Genomic DNA, 20771 nt, shown 5'->3' with positions numbered 1-20771 from the left:
TGTTTTCCTTTCTGGCTGCTTTTTGACACTGTGACTGTTTTACAGGGGTTTGCGGCTGGTTCTGGTAGTTTATTTTTTGCTTCCAGGCTTTTTTTGGCACTTCGTGTCTGAGTTTTGGTACTTTGCGACTGGTGTTTTTTTTTTTTCCTTGTGCTCTCTAATTGTTTCTGTTGTGCGTTCCGGCCGGATTTTGGCGCTTCGCGGCTGCTTTCGGGTACTTTGCGGACAGATTTCGGCCCTCAGTGACTGTTTTTTTAGTGCCTCGCAGCCGGATTTTCGGTCCCTACTTCTCTTTTGGTGCCTCGCAAATACTTTTTGGTTCCTTTTGTCACCCGAGCGCTTTCCCTGGAGTTCCCTCAGGTGCGCAAACCTCCCTCGGGGCAGGGGGTGAGCCCATCCCGGGGGGTTCCGCGAAGCCGGGGGGGGCCAGGCGAGAGGAGGCGGAGGAGGAGCAGGGGAGGGAAGGAGGGAGGTCAGTGAGGAAGGAGGGAGGGCGATATCGCCGGAGGGAGGAGCGCCCCGCAAGTCCGCGGGCAGCGCTCGGCGGACTCCGATGGGCAGCGGGCGGCCGCGCCGGGCTCGGGCAGCGGCTCCGGGAGCGGCACCGGGAGCCCGGCGGTGAGAGCGGGACCGAGAGGGCTCGGACGGGGCCTGGGGGTCGCAGCGGGGCCCCCCCCGGGCCGGGGCGATGCCCCCCCGGAGCAGCGCGGACTGAGGCGGGCGGGCCGTGCATGGCCCAGCCATGGAGGTGGTGGACGAGACGGAGGCGCTGCAGCGCTTCTTCGAAGGTAACATCGATGATTCCAGGGGCATCCCGGGGAGCGCCCCCGGGAAAGGCGGCACGCGGCGCCCGCCGTGGGGTGAGTCGGGTGGGAAGGGAGCTCAAAACTCGCCCGGGTGCTGCCCCCACGCCTCCTGCCAGCCCGGGTTGCTCCTCGGACACTTCCAGGAATGGGGCAGCCACGGCTTCCCTGGGGAATCCATCCTAGCGCCTTGCCGCCCTCGTACAGAGGAATTTTGTCCTGATATGCCGTCTAAACCCAGTCTGTGTCAGTGGGAAGCGGTTCCCCCTTGTCCTGATCCAAAGTCCTTCTCCGTCTCTCATAGAGCCCCTTTAGGCTCTCTGGAATTCTTCCCTTCCTCAGGCTGGACATTCCCAGCTCTCCCAGCCTGTCTCCATAGGGAAAACCTGCCATCAGAGCCTTGTCTGGTGCTGGAGTGGCACCAGATCCCTGCCCCTGGGCACAATCCAAGTGCAGCTGTGCATCCTCCAGTGGGTGCTGAGCTGGATATCCTGGCCTTCCATGGGCTGGGAATTGTGTTGAGCTGTATCTTAGATTCCCACCACCACTCCACAGGGACCTTGGCATATCCCTGAGCATGCCTGGAGCAGGCACAGGCTCCTGAAGTGGGACAAGAGTGTCCCCGGGATCCCAGATGTTTGTCCAGCTGTGGATCCCAGCCCAGATGGAACCTGGATCCCTTTGGACACCCCATAATTGTGGATCCCTCTCCTTCCCATCAGGGCAAACCACAGGTGGAAAAGTGCTTGGGAAGGGTATTTGGCCTTTCTTGGAGCCGGGATGAGACGTGAATGCTCATGGAAGCTGAGAAGCTGTTGGGGTGAACTGGGAATAGTGTTAGGACCCCAATTCCCCTGGTTTTGCTCCCTTGGCTCCATATTCCTTTCCCTGCTCTGGATTTGCTGGCACACTCTACTCTTCCTTGTTGCCTGGTTTGTCCCTTCCCTTCCTCCCTTGTTGTCTTTGTTTCCCTTCCTTGTTCCCCGCTGGCTCCTTTGCCAGGCAGGGGTTTTGGCTGCCACAGGCTGTGTCCCTCGGGATGAGCCCCTGGCACATGGATGTGCTGGTCGAGGGAACGTCACGACTCCTGGTGAGGCTCCAACGGGTCCTGTTTTCCAGGGATTCGCTGAGCTGGGCCCTGATCCCTGGAGAACAGGAGGCAGAGCTGGGATTCCCTCTGGAGCAGTGGGATCAGTGTCACCCGGGCTGGTTGAAGTGGGACAAGAGTGTCCCTATGGATTCTTTGGATTTATCCCAGGATGGAAAGGGAGGGCACCACAAACAGAACATGCTTTTGAGAGTGAGAGGAGTCTCCAACTCCCTCCTCCTCCCTTCCCTCTCTCCTGGAATCCATGTGATCCCTTAGTAACACAATTCCTCTTCTTCAAAGGAAAAGCCTCCCCTGTTTGTTCCAACCCTGATCCTGAATTCCCAGGAGGAACCCTGGGATTAGGGAGGATGGGAAACCACCCCTACAGGGGCTCTTATCGGGCGCTCCCAGCCTATGTTCCCTGCAACCTCCCAGGGTTTCCTTTGGATTTAGGGTCTCACTGGGGCCAAGCTCTCAAATCCTGCCCTCCCACTTCCCACTCCAGAGTCCTGCACAGCCCTGACTCAGCATCCCAACATTATTTAGGGACCAACTCTCCATCTCTTCAGCTGAAATTTCTCCTTCTCCCCCAGAGCATCCTTTCTAGGCTGGAAGATTCCTTGCTTTTCCTGGTTTCTTGTTCTTTCTGGGTGCTAGGGATGATCCTGCTCCAGCAAAGTGATTCCACGAGGTTCCTGACAACCTCAACCATCCCAGAATTCTTTGTCCCTTCTTTCTCCTTTTCTCCCTTTTCCCCCTTTCTTTCCCCTTTTCTCCCTTTCCCCCCTTTCTTTCCCCTTTTCTCCCTTTCCCCCTTTCTTTCCCCTTTTCTCCCTTTCCCCCTTTCTTTCCCCTTTTCTCCCTTTTCCCCCTTTCTTTCTCCTTTTCTCCCTTTTCCCCCTTTCTTTCCCCTCTTCTCCCTTTTCCCCCTTTCTTTCCCCTTTTCTTCCTTTCTCCCCTTTCACCCCTTTCTCCTTCCTTTTCCCCTTTTCTTCCCCCTTTCTCCCTTCCTCCCCTTTTTTCACCTTTCTCTCCCTTTCCATCTTTTCTCTCCCCTTCCCCCCCTGTACCTCCCTTTTCCCCCCTTTTCCTTCCTTTCTCTTTTTTCTTTCTCTTTTTCCTCCTTTCTTCCCCTTTTTCTCCCCCTCCCTCCTTTCTTTCCCTTTTTCTCTGTTTGTCCCATTTCCCCCCTTTCTCTTTTTTCCCTCCTTTCTTTCCCTTTCACCCTTTCTTCCTGCTTTCTTCCCTTTTCCTCTTTCCTCTCCACTTTTCCCCATTTTCCTCCTTTATTTTTCCCTCTCTTTGTCTCTTTCTCCTGCTTTCCTTCTCTCTTTCTTTTGAATTAAAACCATGCCTGTAAAAATCAAGGACCAGGGAAATATCCCAAAGGATATTTCTTACCCTCAACTTGTTTACTTCCTGGCAGAAAATCCCTTTGAAAACCCCTCTGAACCGAATATTCCATGGAGTTTGGGCAGCTCCATCCCTTTCCTGCCGTCATTCCAGAGTATCTGTTACAACACAGAGTTTAAAGGGGAGAAGGGAAGAGAAGAAAGTTTTCCCACATGGAATTGCTGTTCAGTTTTTCCCTCCTGTATGTGGTTTAGTCGTGGTACTCTGAGGAATTAGGAGGCCAAACTGATCCTCTTTTTTGGGGGGACGAAGGTCAGTGCCTTAAATCAAAGCCCGGGGTTGGATTTACCCTGGAATGTCACCATCCCGGAGAATTAACAGTTTCTGGATATGGAGAGCAATATGTTTTCATCCCATTCCTTGAAAACCTGAAAATAATTTGGGAATTCCCTTGGCTTGACTCTGTTTTTCCTGGGATCTGAGTAGTCTCAAGATATTTAGGAGTAATCCCTGAGGGCCTAGACAGCCCTCAGCATTTCCAAGAGTCAGAAAAGAATTACCTGGGCTGTTCCTGGAGACTTTCTGGGAGTGTGGAAAAGAGGCAGTGCTCGTTCCCAATCCCAGCATTTGGCTGGAATAGGGGCAGGTTCCGTCTGCAGATCTGGGATTATTTTGGGAAGCGGGTGCTCCCGAAACCTCAGGTCTAGTTGGTGCCTCCAGTTTTCTGAGCTTCGAGATGGATCTTTAATTTCCTAAAGGGAATCTTGGGGTTTGCTTGGGAAGGATCTCCTTGTTTCCCTGGGTATCCTTGTTTTCCCTGGGTACCTTTATTTCTGTGGTTGTCCTTAATTTCCTGGATATCCTTGTTTCTCTGCGTATCCTCGTTTTCCTGGGTATCCTTATTTTCCCAGAAATCCTTATTTCCCTGAATTGCCCTTGGTTTTTTGATTTCCTTTTTTCCCTGGCTATCCTGTTTTCCCCGAATATCCCTATTTCCATGGAATGTGGTTGTCCACACTCTGAGGGCAGGATCTGAGGCCTGTGAGAATGGAGAAGCAGAAAAGCTATGAAAAACATCTCAGGGTTTGCTCTGACCTTTGGGAAGGGATTAGGGAAAAGTCTCTGAGGGAAGAGATGGATTGGGAATCATTTTTTGCGGTCCTGGGATGAAGATGCTGGGAATGCACTCCTGGCTGGTCCTATTGAGTCCTGAAGCTCCACTTCTTCCATGATGAGAAGATCCTTGTTGTCCTGGTGCTCTCAGGCCCATGAAATTTTTGGGATTGTCCTGTGCAGTGCCAGGAGTTGGATTTTGATGATCCTTGAGGATCACCTTTTCCCACTCAGGAATCCTTCTAGATTCCACAGTTTGTGCGAGCGCAACTGGTCCATGTTGGGTGGCCCCTAGGACCATCCTGAGGGAGAGTTGGACAAAACCCTTGGATGCAGCAAGCATGGGATGCTAGGGGGTTTCTGGCAGCGGAGGGGAATGAGTTTTCTGTGCTTTTGGGAATGTTTACGGAGCATTTGTCTTGAGTTTCAAAGGAAAAGGAGGGAGCTGTGAGCTCCTGACCCTTGGCTGGCATCCTGCTCCCAACCTTTCCCTGCCTCCCACCCTGTGCGGCAGGGAAACGCTGACACCACAGCTCAGCTATTTGGGATCCCTCTCCCGGCTAATTTATGAGATAAGAGTCGGCCAGGAATGTATATCGGGAAAGATGTGTTGAGCAGGGCCCGAGGGGGGCTGGGAAGCAGTAATTAGGGAAAGGAGTGGAGAAAAGAGGGTGAGCACCGGGCGTTTGGTGGATTTGGGATCGAGGCAGAGCTTGGAAATGACAAGAGTTGGTGAAATTTCCATGGGGGGGTTATCCATGTGCTATGGGATAAAGCAGCTCTGCGGGTTTTCATGGAGCATTGGGAATGTTGGTTGTGGCCATGCAGGGGTTGCTGAGTTCTGTGGATGCACAGGAATCTCCAAGCTGGGAGTGACCAGGAGTGGATGGTTTTGCCCATGGGAATGTGTGGATATGTGTGTTCACGGAATCCTGGAATGCTTTGGGTTGAGAGGGACCTTAAGGATCATTCACTTCCAAGCCCCTTCCACTATCCCAGGTTGCTCCAAGCCCCATCCAATGTGGCCTTCCAGGGATGGAGCAGCCACAGCTTCTCTGGGAAATCTGTTCCCAGGCCTTGCTGCTCTCACAGGGAAGAATTCCTTCCCAATATCCCATCTAAACTCACGCTGTGTCATCCAGAACTTCTCTGGACAACCTGTTACCACATTCCTGGTGTTGGTTCTGCTCTTGGTGATTTCTGTTATGGATTTGTCTCTGTGAGTAGGGAATGTTTCCCTGTTTTCCTGGGGTGAAGGAACATAGAATGATGGAGCCGAGGGAGTGAGGTGATCCCAGGACACCTGGGGTTGCACCTGCGAGGGAGGATTTGGGGATGGTGGGAATGAGAAGGGAAGGGATTCACTGATCAAACTCCTACTGGTGTAAAACCATGAGCTTCCTGGAGAATCCAGGGGCTGTTCCAGAGTCTTCCTGATGCTTCGGGGTGTGTGGAAATGGAAACATGGGAGCAGAAAGGGCAGGAGAAGCAGCCCTGGAGCAGAGGGGGTGGGGCCATCCCGGTGTCCCGTATTTGTAACTGCTTGGGCTGGATATAGAAGTGAAACTACAGCAGATGAGAGCTTGACTTTTTGTGGAATTCCTTAGAAGAAAATGGCTTTTGTGGGCTTCCCGCTTGCTCTTCCCAGTGGCTGCCTGTCCCTTCCCCCCAAATCTGTGTCCCAGCTGCAAATCCGGCGGTGATCCCTGCCGGGGGGGCTGTAGGAGAAGCGGGTCGGGAGTGCAGGTGACAGTCACTGCGGGGCCTGGGAAGGGTAAGAGGCTTTTGTGTGGAGTTCTTTGGGAGCCGGGAGTCAGCCTGTGCTGGAATGGGCCTGGGGAACCTGGTACAGCACAAACACATGACCCTCCCTCCGGGTAATCCCCAAATCCCAACACGGAGCCTCCCGGCCCTCCCACTCTTCCCAGAGGGAATAGAAAAACCAGCAGGCAACAGCAGCGGCGCCAGGAGCTGGAGGAGCTGAGTTCAGGCAATGATGACGGAGCGGGAGAGCAGGGATATGGCTGGAGCTTGAGCCACTCTCACCATGCTCAAGATGCATTGGATTCGAGCAGGTACCAGCACAGAATTCCCAACCTTTCCATGCTTTTCCCTCTGCCTCTCCACATCTCTTCCCAACGGGATTGTTACCTGCTTCTCCTCTCTTTTGCCACTGTTCTGAGCTTCCCTGCCCAGCCAGCAAGTGACATGAGGATGCTGGTGATTCCAGCTCCAGCTAATGGCCTGAGCAGAGCAGGAAAGAGGCTAAAACCTGGACATTGTGGGGAAGCTGTCACATCTGTGCCAGCAGGAGATTCCCAAAGCCATCAGCCAAAGGACTCGTCCACTCCACAGGGAAAGGCTGATGGAGAGCCAGTGATGGTTGTGCTGGTACTTCCCCTTCCAGTTTCCCTAAAACTCCTTTATCCTGGACCCCAGAACTCCTTTATCCCAGGAAAAGGGCAGGAGGCATCTGGAGGGAGCAAGGCCGGCGCTCGTGGCAGGGTGGATCCCTAAAGATAAGGGTGGGTTGGGATTCAGGAAGAGCGATGTCAGCGTGCCTGTGAGGAGGTACTTTGCTCATGTCCTGGATAAACATTCCCCAGGTGACTGTCCTAGGAGCGACACTTGGACTCGGAGCAGGAGAAGGTCCAGGAAGAGGTGGATTAGAGGGAGTTGTTTTGGAGGTGTGACCAGGCTGATGGAAAAGGGCGTGTTGGGAACTCGGAGATCCAGTGCCTGGGATGGGGTTGTGGAAGGATATGGATAAGGGATGCCGGTCCAGGAAGATATTGGGAGGACAGGCAGGAATTCCCTCTGCTCCCTCACTCTTATCAGTGACGGCTTTTCAGGGCCAGAGTCATCCCAGCTGCCAGAAATTTGGAATTAAATGACTCCCAAACATGGTTACTTTGAAGGAGAGATGGAATTCTGCTCTGCTTTCCTCTGGATGAGGGCCTCATGGATTCATTCCTCCTGGTGGGAAAAGACCAGAGTGTTCTGGTGGTGGAGGTGAGGGCACAGGTTTCCCGGGGAAACTGTGGCTGCTCCATTCCTGGAAGTGTCCAAGGCCAGGTTGGAGCAACCTAGGCTGGTGTAAGGTTCCCTGGTTGAACTGGATGAACTTTAAGGTCCCTTCCAACGCAAAGCGTTATGGAATTCCACCATCTGGAGTGGGGAGCTGTTCCAGGCCATCCATGCTTCCCAGCCCATGGCTTGACATCCTTCCTGAGGATTTCCCTGCCTGGGGATGGCGTTGCTCTGGCACAGCTTTGCCAGGTAACCCCCTTCCCTCTTCCCACTCACGGTGCTGATTGGACTTTGCTCTCTCCGATAAGAATCCCGGGACACCGACTCTGCCTGAGGAATCATTAACCAGCCTGTGCAGTGCCAGAGGACAGGGAGCAGCTGGAGACACAACCAGGAACAGCCTCCTGGATTTTGGGCCCGAGCTGGTGTTTCCTGGCTTCCCATCCCTTGTGCCGGCATCATTTGGGAGAGAGAACCCTCTCCATGGGGCTTTCCTGGCAGATCCTGTGATGAGGGATGAGACAGTGTCAATGGAAGTGGGAGCCCAGAAGTAGATTGATCCCTGGAATTGTTCAGGGCCAAGTTGGATGGGGCTTGGAGCAACCTGGACTACCTGAACCCTGCCCTTGGAACTGGATGAGCTTTAAGGTCCCTTCCAACCCAAACTATTCCAGGATTCTATGATTGGACACCACACTTGGCCCTTTGTTTCCATGGTATCCCTGCCCTTGCTTATCCTCCAACCCTTCCTTCTGCTGCTGGTACCGTTTCCCTGCATAGCAAGGACAGACATGAAATCGTGGAATGCTTTGGGTTGGAAGGGACCTTAGCGATGATCCTGTTCCAACCCCCTGCCACGGGCATCTTCTCCCTGATCCAGTGGCAACAGATAGTGCGTCCAGCCCAGGATCCCGCCGTTCCTGCTGGCTTCCAGTGGCGCCTGGAGCGCGTTCAAGGCACGTTGGAATGAAAGGCCTCCCTCTCGAGGGAAAATGTAACGTGACCCTCAGGGTCCATCCCTTATCTCGCTGGACTTTGGCTGTTTTGATGGAGTCACTCGAAATCAGGGAGAGGGAAATGTAGGAAGAGAGGCCAGGCCTGGCTGCGAATGGAGAGGCCGGGATTGTTGTGGAACGGGAGTGAACACTTGCAGGTTTTGCCGGGATTTGGGGTGGAAGGGCCAAAGCTGGGATTCTAAGCAGCCTTGGTGTGCTGGGATCCAGTGTGGATTTCAGAAAAACACTTTTTAAAGGAATTTTTGCTGGAGGTTGTTTTATTTTCCATGGAGTCTTTGGTGTCACACCCCCATTTTGCCACGTATTATGTTGGAGTGGCAGATTAATGTGTTTTCCTTATCCAAGGAGAGGAAAACAGTAGTTTTGTGGGAAGGAGACAGGGATGGACAGGGGATGGGATTTGTGGAAGACTCAGGTGGTGATTCCAAACGAACTGGAGATCTAAGTCATAGAATCATGGAATGGTTTGGGATGGAAGGGATCAATGAGGATCAACCATATCCATGGGCAGGGACACTTTCCACTAGCCCATGTTGCTCCAAGCCCTGTCTAACCTGACCTTAGACACTTCCAGGGATGGAGCATCTGCAGAATTTATGGCTTTTAATCCCACATTCCGGTTGCTGTTCAGGATGCACATAAATGGGAAAGCAAACAACTTATCAACCTGCTGGATCTTGGCTTATCTCCCACTTTGTTCCAAGGGGTGGATTATGGACACTGATTCTTGGGAGCACTAAAAAGGGCACCTGGATTTTATTGGGAACGAAACTCCTGCTTAAGTAAAGGAAAGCTTGGAACAGGGACTGTTAAATGGGCCATCAAACTATGTGCTAGTAATACAATCAATGCTCCTCTTATGGACAGAAAAGGGCTTTTCCCTGATGAGATCCCAAAACCTGGGGAGTGCTGGGAAGGGGAGGGAGAGTCCTGTCCATGTCTCCTCCCTCCTGTCTTAATTCAGTTTGCAGGAAGGGGTGTTAGGGTGGAGAGGTGGATGTGAAGTCCAAGTTGGATGGGGCTTGGAGCAACCTGAGCTAGTGGAAGGTGTCCCTGCCCACAGCAGGGGGTGGGAATGGGATGATCCCCAAGGTCCCCTCCCACTCAAATCATCCTGGAATTCTATGAAGAGAGGAGGATGATAAATGATATTCCAAAACTCCTCCCATGGTGTGGAGGGACCAAAGGGGCACAAGGAACAGCCCTGTGGGGACCTGCAGATCTGGGAGAGGTTTCACAGCCCAGAATGAGGAATTTGGGTGCTGGAAGTTGTGCTGATGCTCCTGGAGTGGTTTGGATTGGAAGGGACCTTAAAGTCATAATTCCTTGGGCACCTTCCACTATATCCTATCTCCTCCTTATTTGACTCCTGGTGTTTCACTTGGAGACGCCTCATTCCTGCTCCATCCCTCCTCTCCATGCCAAACCCCTGTCCTCTCCTCCCCTTTGCCGTGTCCTTCAGGCACCTTCCCTCGGGCTTTGGAGTTCTCCAGGCAGCACAGTGAGCCCAGGTACACCCAGGGAGCACACGGGATGGCTGGGATCCAAGGAGCACCTTTGGTATCTGGGTTGTATTGTCTGGGAATTGTTTGCTAAATCCCTGGTGCAGGAAGTATGTTCCAAGAGGGCTCAGGATTAGTCAGAAAATGCAAACAAGGGGTTTTGTGTTTAAAAAAAAAAAAAAAAAGGAACCTCAGCTCTGTGTGGAAATGGATGTGGGAATAGCTGGCGTGGCAGTGATCTCTTGGGAATTTGGGGTTTTAGATAGTGATTTTCATCGTATAGAATCCCAGAATGGTTTGGGTTGGAAGGGACCTTAAAGCCCATCCAGTTCCAATCCTGACACCTTCCACTATCCTGCGTTGCTCCAAGCCCTTGTCCAGCCCGGCCTGAAACACTTCCAGGGATGGGGAATCCACAGCTTTCCTGTGCCTCACCACCCTCCCAGGGAAAAGTTTCTAGGGGACTAAGACAAGGATGGAAATGGGATTGTGTGACCCCTTCCTCGGGAGGTGAATTCAAGTTTGCCTTCTCTGAAGGATGTGTCCTACAGTGAGAAATTCAGGGATTTCACAGGGAATCGCTGGGAATGCCCCAAGCCAAATTCCATGGTCGTGGGATTTGGGATAAAAGGTTGGTATTGTCTTAAGATGGATGAAATCAGGAACTGTGGACACTGTGTGCTTCAGTCCATCCCAGTCTTGGAAGTGCAAGGAGGGAAGAACTCCCAAACAAGACACATCAGCTCATGGATGCAGAGGGATGGAAAGGAAATCCTGGAATCCCAGTATGTTTTGTGTTGGAAGGGACCTTAAAAACCATCCAGTTCCAGCCCCCCTGCCGTGGGATCATGGAGTTAGGAATGACAGACCTGTATCCCCATGCCATTTCCCTGGGTCCCATTGTCCTGCCCTTAGATCCTGGGAAAAGTGACTTTGGAAACTTTGTGCCATGTGGATGAGGAAGCTTTTGACGTCCTTTGTGAGTTTCTTGGGAGACAATTCCAAAGCAAACGTTGGATAGGAAAACCCGATGCTCCTGCTTGGGAAAGATCCGTGTTTGTAGCACAAAAGTAGGGATGGCCCTTCCCAAGCCAAGATGGAAAAAGTCCCATCTTGATAAATCACTCTACTTTTTACTCCCAGTCTCTTCTGGAGTGTGTCCAGCCTGGAGAGGCCTTGGAGCCTCCCAGTTGGAAGGGAGGGACGAGGCACATGGCCTGGACACGGCGTTCCCGGCGATGCTTGGCTGCCTCTGGACCTGTATCTGGGGTCTGTTTGGTTATTAATCTCCCTAAGGATTGTTTTGTCCTGGAGGGGGGTTTCCAGGAGAGGCAGCACTGCTCCCAATCCCGAGTTATCCCGAGTTCCCTGCGTGTGTCTCGGAATTGGGCTCAAAGTTGTCTCTGGAACGGCTCCTGGATCTCTGAATTCCCTGAGAGCCTTTCCAGAGCCTAAATTCCAGCAACAAGGTCTGTGTCTGGGGACTGAGTCCCTGGGCTTTTCCTTGGAAGCAGCAGAGCAGCAGGACTGTGGCTCGGGCCTCTGCCATCAGCTTTGTCCTTGCCCTCGTGCTTCCCTGAGTCCTCTCTCCGTCTCTGTGGAGCATGGAAGAGCTCTGGGAGCTGGACCAAGTCTCTCCTTTGTGCTGGTACGTAGCTGATAATTAATATTATTAATACTGTTAATTCTTTATCTGCTCTGGGAGCAATTCCCATCGAGGGAGGTTTATGGAGATGCCGATATGGACCTTTACCAGCACACCAGTGACCGGGAGCTTGTCCGTGCCATGTTACCCTATGGAAAAAGGTCATCCCTATCCCCTGAAACGTGGGTCCAATGAGGTCAGTTGAGCCCCCTCAGCAGAAGGGATCCTAAAATAGCCTTTCCTCATCCTTCACATCCCTCCTTTCCCCATCCCTCCTGCCGAGGATGAGCAGCCGGCCTCCTGTGGCAGGAGAGGCCACACTGAGTGTCCTTCTCCGGTGCCGTTGTCCCTCTCCCACACCCTCACCCTGGAGAGGGAGAGAAAGGCGTTGTCTCCGAACAAACAGGGCAATGTGCCCCCCTGGGCAGGCACCTTGGAGTCTCCCAAATGGAGCTGCTGTTCCGGCCATCCCAGGCCATGAATGGACAAGCGCGGCATTGACAGCCGCAGGGACAGGGACAAACGGGGCTCTGTGTCCCCCCTCACACCTTCCCCTCCTCCCCCTTCCTGGGGACAATGGCTCCAGCCATGCCAAGGTTCACAGCTGGCAAGGGTGGGGGAAAGGCCAGGACACGGGTGGGGAGCTGGGAGGAGAAAGGGATTCGGGAGGGATAACGGGGATGTGGCAGAGGGGGAAATTCCAGAAGGGTCGGAGGTGTTTTTCAGCACTTGGGGAAGTTTGGGAAGGAGGATGGAGCTGCCTCCTTTCCCTGTACAGCTTCCTGAGAAACATTTCCGTGGCACAGCAGGATAATGTCCCCTGGCTCCTCACACCTCTTCTGCCTTGGGATGTCTTTCCCACACACCTTGGCTTCTTGGGAGATGGGGGATGGAGAGAGGGAATTACCTCCTTGTCCCTGAGTTTGGTGTTTTTCCCAGATTATCCAAAGGTGCTTTTGTCAGATGTCATCTGTGGATGTCAGCTAAGGAACTCCTGTGAGAGCAGAGGGAGCTTTCCATGGGCTGGGGAGATGCTGGGGAAGGTGCTGTCTCTGGACACTAAGCTGCAGGCTGGGAACTGTGGAATGCTAGAATGGTTTGGATTGGAAAGGATCATCCAGGGCCATGGGCAGGTCTGGTTTGATTGTTCCTCCCACAGGGATGGTTCATCTTTCCGAGTGTTTTGCCTGTGTTATCCAGGTTGGTGCTCTGGGGTCTTCCTGGACACCCTGTAATCCTCTTTACTCCCCAGATCCGGGGGGTTGGGTAAAATCCCGTATCCCTATCCCTGCATCCTACCCTGCCTGGCACAGGATAGCTTCTCTAGGACTGCAGTGGGATTAGGCCCAGGAGCAGGAATGTTGGCTGGGAGCTCTCCAAGCTCCCAGAGCTCATCCTTGGCTATGTTTTTGGTGTGGAATTTGGACTTTGGGATTTCTGCTCCAGCATGAACGGAGATGGATGAGGTGCCCTGTTGTCCTTGGTAAGGGGCTGGCAAGGGAGTGTCCCTTAGAATGGGCCACAGGTAGTGGCTGAACTTTTTGTGATGGGATGGGCACAGGCTATGTTCGGATGTGTAAGGAAGGGTGTCCTAATCCCATGGATGGTATTTAGGAATGAGATCAAGTGACAATCCTGGAAGATCCCACATAGTTTTCCTTGCTCCAGCCCTTGCAGATCCCAACAGACGTTCCTGAGTGGGACAAAGGATGCCAATAGTGGGGTGAGGAGGGAGAGGCTGTGGTTTAGGGAAGGGACCTGGGAGCCCCTGGAAGTGCCTGAGACAGCCAGGACTTGGTTTCAGGGTGGTCTCTGGGGGAGCCTCTGGCTCTGTGTCCCGCTCCGGTTACAGGATCCCATTCAGGGGCTGGTTATCGTTGCAGTCAGGTAATAAAGAGCATTAATTAAAGAGGAATTCCAGGCTGGCATCCGGCGGGAGGCAGGGGCTGCGGGGTCGGTCTGTTCCACCCTTGCGGGCAGCCCAGGCTTGGGAACGGGGGGCAAGCGCGAGACGGTCCCGCTGTCTCCTGTGGAAGCAGCCGCGTCCCCTGGCTCCTGCCAGCCCTGCCGCGGGAGGAATGCTGTTCCCGGCTGGAGCGGGCGCTCCGCAGGCTCGGCAGAGCCGCGCGGCTCCCGCGGATAGGGAAGAAGCTCCGAAGCCGATCGCTGGCCCCGCGGCTCCCGGGGCTTAGGCGGTGTTTGGATAGGTCGCCGTGGCCCGGATTCCTCCTGCTCGCACCCAGGCTGGCAGCCAATCCCCCCGGGCAGAAGGATAAACATGGGAAGGAGCAGAAGGGGGTGTGGGGGCCCCGGGAATGTGCCGATGAGGCAGCCTGGGCTGAAGTTGCACAACCAACCTCTCGTGCCGGGACACTGGGATGCGGCAGCAGCACTGCTGTGCCATCCCAGGGAATTCCCACTGGACCTTCTGGTGCGTTCCCTTCATCGGCCTATCCCCTTGTACTCTGGAGAGCTACTGAGGGAGGGAATGCTACATGGGAGCAGCTAACGGGGTCTCCTGTTCCAACCTGCCCCCGATGGATATTTTATTGCTTCCTAGAGTGTCCTGTGCCTCAGTTTCTCCTGAAATCAGGGGGAAAATTCACCCGCTAGTATGTGGCTCCACTCTGGGCTTGGCACATCTCCTCCTCCTCCCCGGTGTCCCCCCATCCCTGATGTTCCCCAACCCCTTTGAAGCCACTGACCTCAGCATCATCTCCAGGTTCCCACATCTGGATTGTGTTAGCGGATCCTGGGATGAAGTACTCCAGCTCCCTCCCTCCCTCCCTTCCTCCCTCCCACCCCCAGGTGACCCAGGCAGGATTAGGGGTGATTTGAAGACAGGCAACAGAGCAAGAACTGTAGAGATGGGGGAGGATCTGTTATAAATAGAAATTCCATAAACTTCTCGGCCTATCGCTCCAGGAAAATTCCGGGTTAAATCTCTCAGAGCTGTAAGTATGAGGAATTATGGAGCACAGGCTCCCTTAACTCTTTCCAAGCCCTGTGCTCACCTCTAGGAGCACCTAAAACAGAGCCAGTTGTGGAGCCGGATGTGCCCAGGAGGGACAAGGCAGTGGGAGCAGGGACAGGGAGGAGCGGGAAGCACCTCTGTTGGGATGTGGAGCACATTTGGAGGTTTGGGGAAGGCAGAGCACACCAGTCCAAACAGTGGGATTCCTGACATTCTCACACATCCGAGGGGCCTCACCCACTCATGAGGAGGGTGCTCAGGCTTTAACTTCTTGTTCTTCGGGGGTTTTTTTTGGATCACCTTGGCTCTTTTCCAAGGAAAGGGTTGGAAAGCAGAGCAGTGGGAGCGGTGATGTAGTGGGGTGACAATGCCAGCAACAGGCTTGGGATGGACGAGCTCAGAGCTTCCCTGGGCTCCTCCACGTGGGATAAGAGCGGGAGCCTGTCCTATGCCGAGTGCTGAGCTTCCCTCCTCGGTGGCTTCCTCCTAATCCCTGCTTGGGAGGGGGAGGGAATGTCATTGGGAGCTCGTGACTCCACGGAGAAGTATTTGGATTAATCACCTAAGCTGGCTTTTGGTAAGAGCCCGGCTGTGCGGAGGCTCTGGCCGCTGACACATTCCTTGGGCAGCTTTGCCAGCAACACCCGCTCGATATCCCGGTCTTTTGGTGCAAATTCCAGCGTTCCCAAGCAGAGGAAGGTCCTTGGTTTTTGATGGGAAGCCGTGTCCCAGCTCCACCCCTGCCATGCCTCTCAAGGCACCAGGCTTATCTCACCCTCCTCGGGGCTCCTCAAGGTGACTTTAAAGAAGTGAAGGAATCCTGGAATGGTTTCACTCGGAAGGGACCTTAAAGCCATCATTCCGTGGGTGGGGATACCTTCCACTAGCCCAGGTTGCTCCAAGACCCATCCAACCTGGCGTGGAACACTTCCAGGGATGGGGCAGCCACAGCTTCTCTGGGAAACCCATTCCAGTGCCTCACCACCTTCAGAAAATTGGGAAACCCAGTATCCTGCTGTCTATGGGCAACTTCCCACCATTTCTACACAGGTCCTGGTTCCCACCCTCCTGGAGTGCTCAGCCCTGGCAGGTGGGTTTCAGGAATGTTCTGGGATCACAGTGGGAGCTTGAAGAGGTAGATCCATTATGGTGAGGTGTTGGGAGCAGGGTGTGGCAGATCCTCTGGGACAATTGGGGGACACAGGGGTGGCCACTGGTGAGCTCCTGAAATGCTGAGGGCAGCAGGGTGGTGCTTCCACATCCCAGAAACTTCAGGAGAGGAGGGACACTCCTAGGGTCTGCAATTCCATGTTGGAGGTGCTGGCACAGCTGGGAATCCCAGAGACTCTGCCTGCTTCATCCTCGCCTCAATGCCCACCTGGAAGCAGCATCACATTCCCTGCTCCAGATGGATCCCACTGTTCACGCGGAGGAGCATCTCCACCCTGTCCCTGAAATCCCTGGGCTCTGCCATGGAGGTGTCCTGAAAACCAGTGGTCATCCAGGTTTTTATTCCCCCTTTAACCAAGGTTTGTAAGGCAGAGATCCCTCTCCACACCCTGTCCGCTTGGCAGAATTCCTAGCTGGATTTATTCCTGCCAATTTGCTTGTCTTGGTATGAAGGGGATTTGCAGAGGGAGAGCTGCAATTGGGTGGGGGTGGGATGGAGGTTTGAGATCAGCCCATGACCTTTCTCCAGAGCCAGGGGGTCTTTTGGGAGAGGGCTGGACATGGGGCTTTCATGTGGGGTCTTCCAGGATGGTCTTTCACTGACTTCTTATCAGAACTGGGGGCAGCTGGACCTTCTTTCCCGGTTCCTTGGCAGTGCCTTTGGCACTGCAGGCTGGCTCTGGCCCCTCCAGACACCCACTCGGGAGACACAGATAAAGGAAGGGCTTGCTGTCAACAAAACCCTGCCCAGCTTCCCTGGAACAGGGCAGGGAGGGGAGAAGGAGCCCTCCAGAGAAAGGAGAGAGAAATCCACTCCTGGGAGAGGAGAGGAGCAGGAGGGAGGTTGGGAGCCACTCCGGAGCTATGGCAGAGAAATTCCAGCGTGTTCTGCAGAGCTGAGGCAGAGTCCCAAGGAAATCAGAGGATGTCCCAAGTAGGAAGGGATCCCCAAGGATTGTGGAGTCCCACCATGTATCTGTGTCAGCACCCTGGCTTGTCCCACATATTCCATCTCCTGGGGTTGGCTTTTGCCCCGGGATGCAAATGGACAGATAGCCCTCAAGGATCTGCTGATCTGGATCATCCCTGCCCATGGCAGGGGGTTGGAACTAGGCTTTAAACTCCCCACCCACCCCATTCCATGATTCCATGACTCTCAGATCAGTTCCTTGACTCTGCAAAGGTCTGGTGGTGTTTCCAAAGCCTTTCCCTGTCCCTCTCCAGCTCATTCTTCCACCTCCTCTTCCCTTACAGGCCACGACATTAATGGAGCTCTGGAACCATCCAACATTGACACCAGCATCCTGGAGGAATACATCAGCAAGGAGGACTCTCCAGAGATGTAAGTGCTTCCCTTGCTCCACAGGGGGAATGGCATTCCCTGAGGTTTTCTATGGAGAGGCTATAAATCCTGGAATGGTTTGACTGGGAAAGGACCTTAAAGCTCAAGGACACCTCCCAGAAGCCCAGGTTGCTCCAAGCCCCATCCAACACTGCCAGGGATGGGGTATCCACAGCTTCTCTGGGAAATCTGTGGAGCAATTTCCAGCCCAGAAATTTGAGGAATCATGTAGGAATCACTGTGCAGCCCCACTCCAAAGTCCTCCTGGATCTCTCTTTGCTCCATTGCCTTTCCCAGCTCTTGTTCCTGTCTCTTCCTAGTTTTTTACCTTTGGGTTTTCCCAGTCTCTGTTGTTCCCTCTCCTGAGGGAACCATAAAGGCTTTTCTTTAAAAATGGGAAAACAGGCCCTGAGAGCTTTACTGAATCCCCAGCACAACCTGAGTGTCGGGAAAGGAAGAGTCTGCCTGGGTATCCCAGCTCTGGGAATGAGAGGGAAGCAGACCTGGAGAGCACCTGTGAGCAGGGTGAGAGTGAGATTTTTGGCACAGCTTCCCTGAAAGCTGGAGTGCGCTGGGCAGATTCTGCTGGCTTCGCGTTCCTCAGTGTTGACCTCCTGGGAATTTTAAAGCTTCCCGGGTGGATTTTGGCCTCTTCCTCCAGTCCCTCTGACCTGCCCCTGTTTGCTCCTGGTGCCACCATGGTGCCGATTGTTTGACTGTTTCCCAAGTATCCCAGAGCACCTGAACAACTCTGATCCCACATTTTGGGAGGGGAGGGATGGGCACGAAGTGTCCTTGGCTGAGGTTTTCCCATTCTCTCCCTCAGCTGCTTCCCTGACGTTCCTGCTCCATCCAGCTACACGCACTCCCAGCCCTCTAGCTCCGCCAGCATTGCTCCCTCCAGCTCCATCACCAGCGCTCCCAACCCCTCTTCCAGTGCTCCCCTCCACCTTCCCCCCACCAGCAGCCAGCTCCCGATCCGGCACGGTCCTCTCCTGGCTAATCCGTGCGGATCCGGCTACGGAGCTCACCTCAACTGCAACAACAACAATGGGATGGTGGTGCCCAAGGGCTTCCTGGGCGGGCATTGCCTGAGCAGTGTGGGCCCTCCGATCAAAACGGAGCCCAAGGCTCCCTACGCGCCTGGGTAAGCAGGAATGGCCCGGGGGGGAGATGGGATTGTGGCTTCTCCGGGCTGGTGGCACTGGGAGGGGCCCATGGGGCCATGTCGAGTTCTTGTCTCATGGAAAGGCGGTTTGGGGTAAATGGAAGTCCTGAAACTTCCCCAAAGGTTTTTTTGGGAGTATCCTCTGTGTTGTGTGTACCTGTACTGGGCATCTGCAGGTGGGAAGTGAGAGAACACTGTAGGATTTTTTTAAGGAGGAAGAGGCTCGGAGTGAACCTGGGCAGCACAAAATTTGGTCTGTGGGATGAAACTGAACCTCCAGGATGTTCCTGTGACTATCCCAGTGGATAGCTCATTACACTGGGCAGGGGCATGTTCTTCTGGTAGCCTGATGTGGTAGATGCTCTGTTCCAGAGATGGAAGAGATGGATCTGAGCTGGATGTCTTTCAATGAGCTCAGGATGCAGACTTGGAGAAGAGGAAGAGGATGGGCAGATTTCAGGATTGCTGATGGATTCAACTGGATGGTTATTCCCAAGGGGAGAAAAGATGTGGTTCCTGCTCTCTGGGATGGAAGGGAACAACCCCGGGAGAGCAGGATGGGCCTGGTCTCTTCCTGCTGCCACCAGGAATAGAGAAGTGGAAGATGATCTGAAACCGGACAGGTGAAATCCAGGCGTGCGGCAGAGTATCCATGAGCAGGAAGGAATAGTCATTCCCAGAGGAGCTCCACCTGGATCCTGAGGTGGTGGTGGCCACGAACAGCCAGTCCCTGAGCCTCCTCCCATGGAAATAATGGATGTGAGAGACAGAGAGGCCGGGATGGCCCCAGGACTGACTCTTCTTCCTCTGCCTTGTGCCCTCTAGTGTTGCCAGCAAGCAGAGCCTGGGAGTTCCCAGATTTGGGAACCTCCAGCACACTCAGCCTATGGATGAACTTTGAAAGACCTTCTAGAAAGCTAAAATACTCTGCCTTTATTTTATTCCCAGGCCAGGGAGTTTTCTCTTGGGATATGTGGAGCTTAGGAGGAACCAAAAGCCTTGACATGTCCCTTTCTTGTGGATGCACCTGGAATTCTCCAGAATGTCATGAGTGAGGATCATACCTTCCTTTCAGAGAAGAAAAACCTCTGGATGCAGCTGAACTGGAACAGGATGGTAGCATTCCTGCAGCATTCCAGAATGACTCTTCCTCAGTGTACGAGGCTTTTTCCAGTGGAGAATCGTGGAATATCCTGAGTTCCCTGTGGGAATTCTGCAGTCCACCTTTTCCAGCCTCCAGGATTCCCTGGATTGTGCTATTCCCTTTTGTTATGGGCCAAAATTTGGCTTGCTAAAGCAGGAATCATGATAAATCCATAGGGAATACAGGCTGAATTCACAACCAGTGTGGCAAAGAGCCTGAAAAGGGCTAGGAAAAACTACTCCAGCCAGGCATAGGAAGGGACTGATGGAAAGGTGCTCCAAGGGAAGTTGGAGGACAAGGGAAGTGTGATGAGGGCCTTTTTTGGATGAACCTTCCTCATCCCTCTCCAACTGCTGCCCTTACCACTTCTCATGGAGAATCCAATTAATGGGTCTGATCCAGGAAGCTAAATCCATCCAGTGGGCTTCCCAGGTCCCCCCAAGCCTCCCATTTCAGGGAATTATGGAATTGTTTGGGTGGGAAGGAACCTTAAACACGAGCCACTGACAAACCCTGCTGTGGGCCAGGAAACCTTTCAGGTTGCTCCAAGCCCTATCCAACCTGGATTTGAACACTTCCAGTGATGGGAAGAACGCTTCATGCACCCCACCTGGTCACTGGCATTCCCATGGGGAAGCACACCTTTCCCTGGGATGTGGATAAATTTCCATTTGACTTCTTTTATCTGGAATTCTCATTGTCAAGTCAACAAAATGTCTCTGTTCCCAAAATCCAGGGAAGCACTGGGGGAGCAGTGGCACTAATGGCAATCCCAGGGTTATTCGGGATTCCCAGCGGGATCCTGGAGGGTGCTTTGATCCAGCTGGACCCATTGGTTTTGCTGGGAATGACTTCCCTTTCTCTTTTCCCGTTGCTTTGCAGCACTCTGCCGGACTCTCCCCCGGATTCCGGATCCGAAGCCTATTCCCCTCAGCAGGTGAATGGTGAGTGCTGAAAAACAGGGAGGAGGGGGAGGGAAGGGAAAAACTCATAATCCAAACCCCAAATCCAACATCCTCCCCCCTCCTTATGCCGTGAAAGTGGTTGGCTCTGGAATCTTTATCAGCCGGGAGAAAACAGGCGGCTGCTCTACGTGGGGAGATTATCAGTTAGTAAATATCCCTCGGCTCTCACCCGTTGTTCCGCTCCCAGCCTCTGGAAAAGTGGGAGAGGGAGTGGGAGACGAGGCAAGGTGGGATCCCATGGATCCAGGGAGATCTCTGTGCTGTGGCTGATCCGTGGGCAGGGTGGGATGTGGATCCTGCCCTCACCTTCCTCGTCTTGCCCCGTGCCTCGGGAAAAAGGAGTGGGAATGCGGCCCTGACATGGAGCTGGGCTCCAGGAGGGAGTCATGGACCCGCCATTTGCCAGTAAGTTCCTTCCCAGCCCTTCCCTCCCCTCCAGCTCATCCCGAGGGTCTC

General features: G+C 53.7%; 1 protein-coding gene across 4 annotated transcripts in view; it reads left to right on the top strand.

Moving 5' to 3' along the window:
• Nucleotides 1-630: 630 nt before the first annotated feature.
• The window catches only part of MYRF (myelin regulatory factor), a 40498-nt gene continuing 20357 nt past the window's right edge, over nucleotides 631-20771 (top strand). For 3 of the 4 annotated variants that reach the window (XM_027895515.1, XM_027895516.1, XM_027895513.1), the window contains exons 1-4: nucleotides 631-788; nucleotides 16951-17038; nucleotides 17865-18185; nucleotides 20233-20294. In XM_027895515.1, coding sequence (XP_027751316.1) covers nucleotides 743-788; nucleotides 16951-17038; nucleotides 17865-18185; nucleotides 20233-20294 — 517 coding nt within the window. In that variant the 5' untranslated portion in view covers nucleotides 631-742. Of the gene's footprint in view, nucleotides 789-6963; nucleotides 7112-11937; nucleotides 11940-16950; nucleotides 17039-17864; nucleotides 18186-20232; nucleotides 20295-20771 lie in introns of those variants that run through there. The other variant, XM_027895514.1, reaches the window with a different exon arrangement.

Source organism: Empidonax traillii, unplaced genomic scaffold, assembly GCF_003031625.1.
Source record: "Empidonax traillii isolate 1590-97213 ecotype Southwest subspecies unplaced genomic scaffold, ASM303162v1 scaffold461:size861717, whole genome shotgun sequence".
Lineage (NCBI taxonomy): Eukaryota > Metazoa > Chordata > Aves > Passeriformes > Tyrannidae > Empidonax > Empidonax traillii.
The sequence above is the reverse complement of the archived record's forward strand: the minus strand, read 5'-3'. Positions and strand labels throughout refer to the sequence as shown.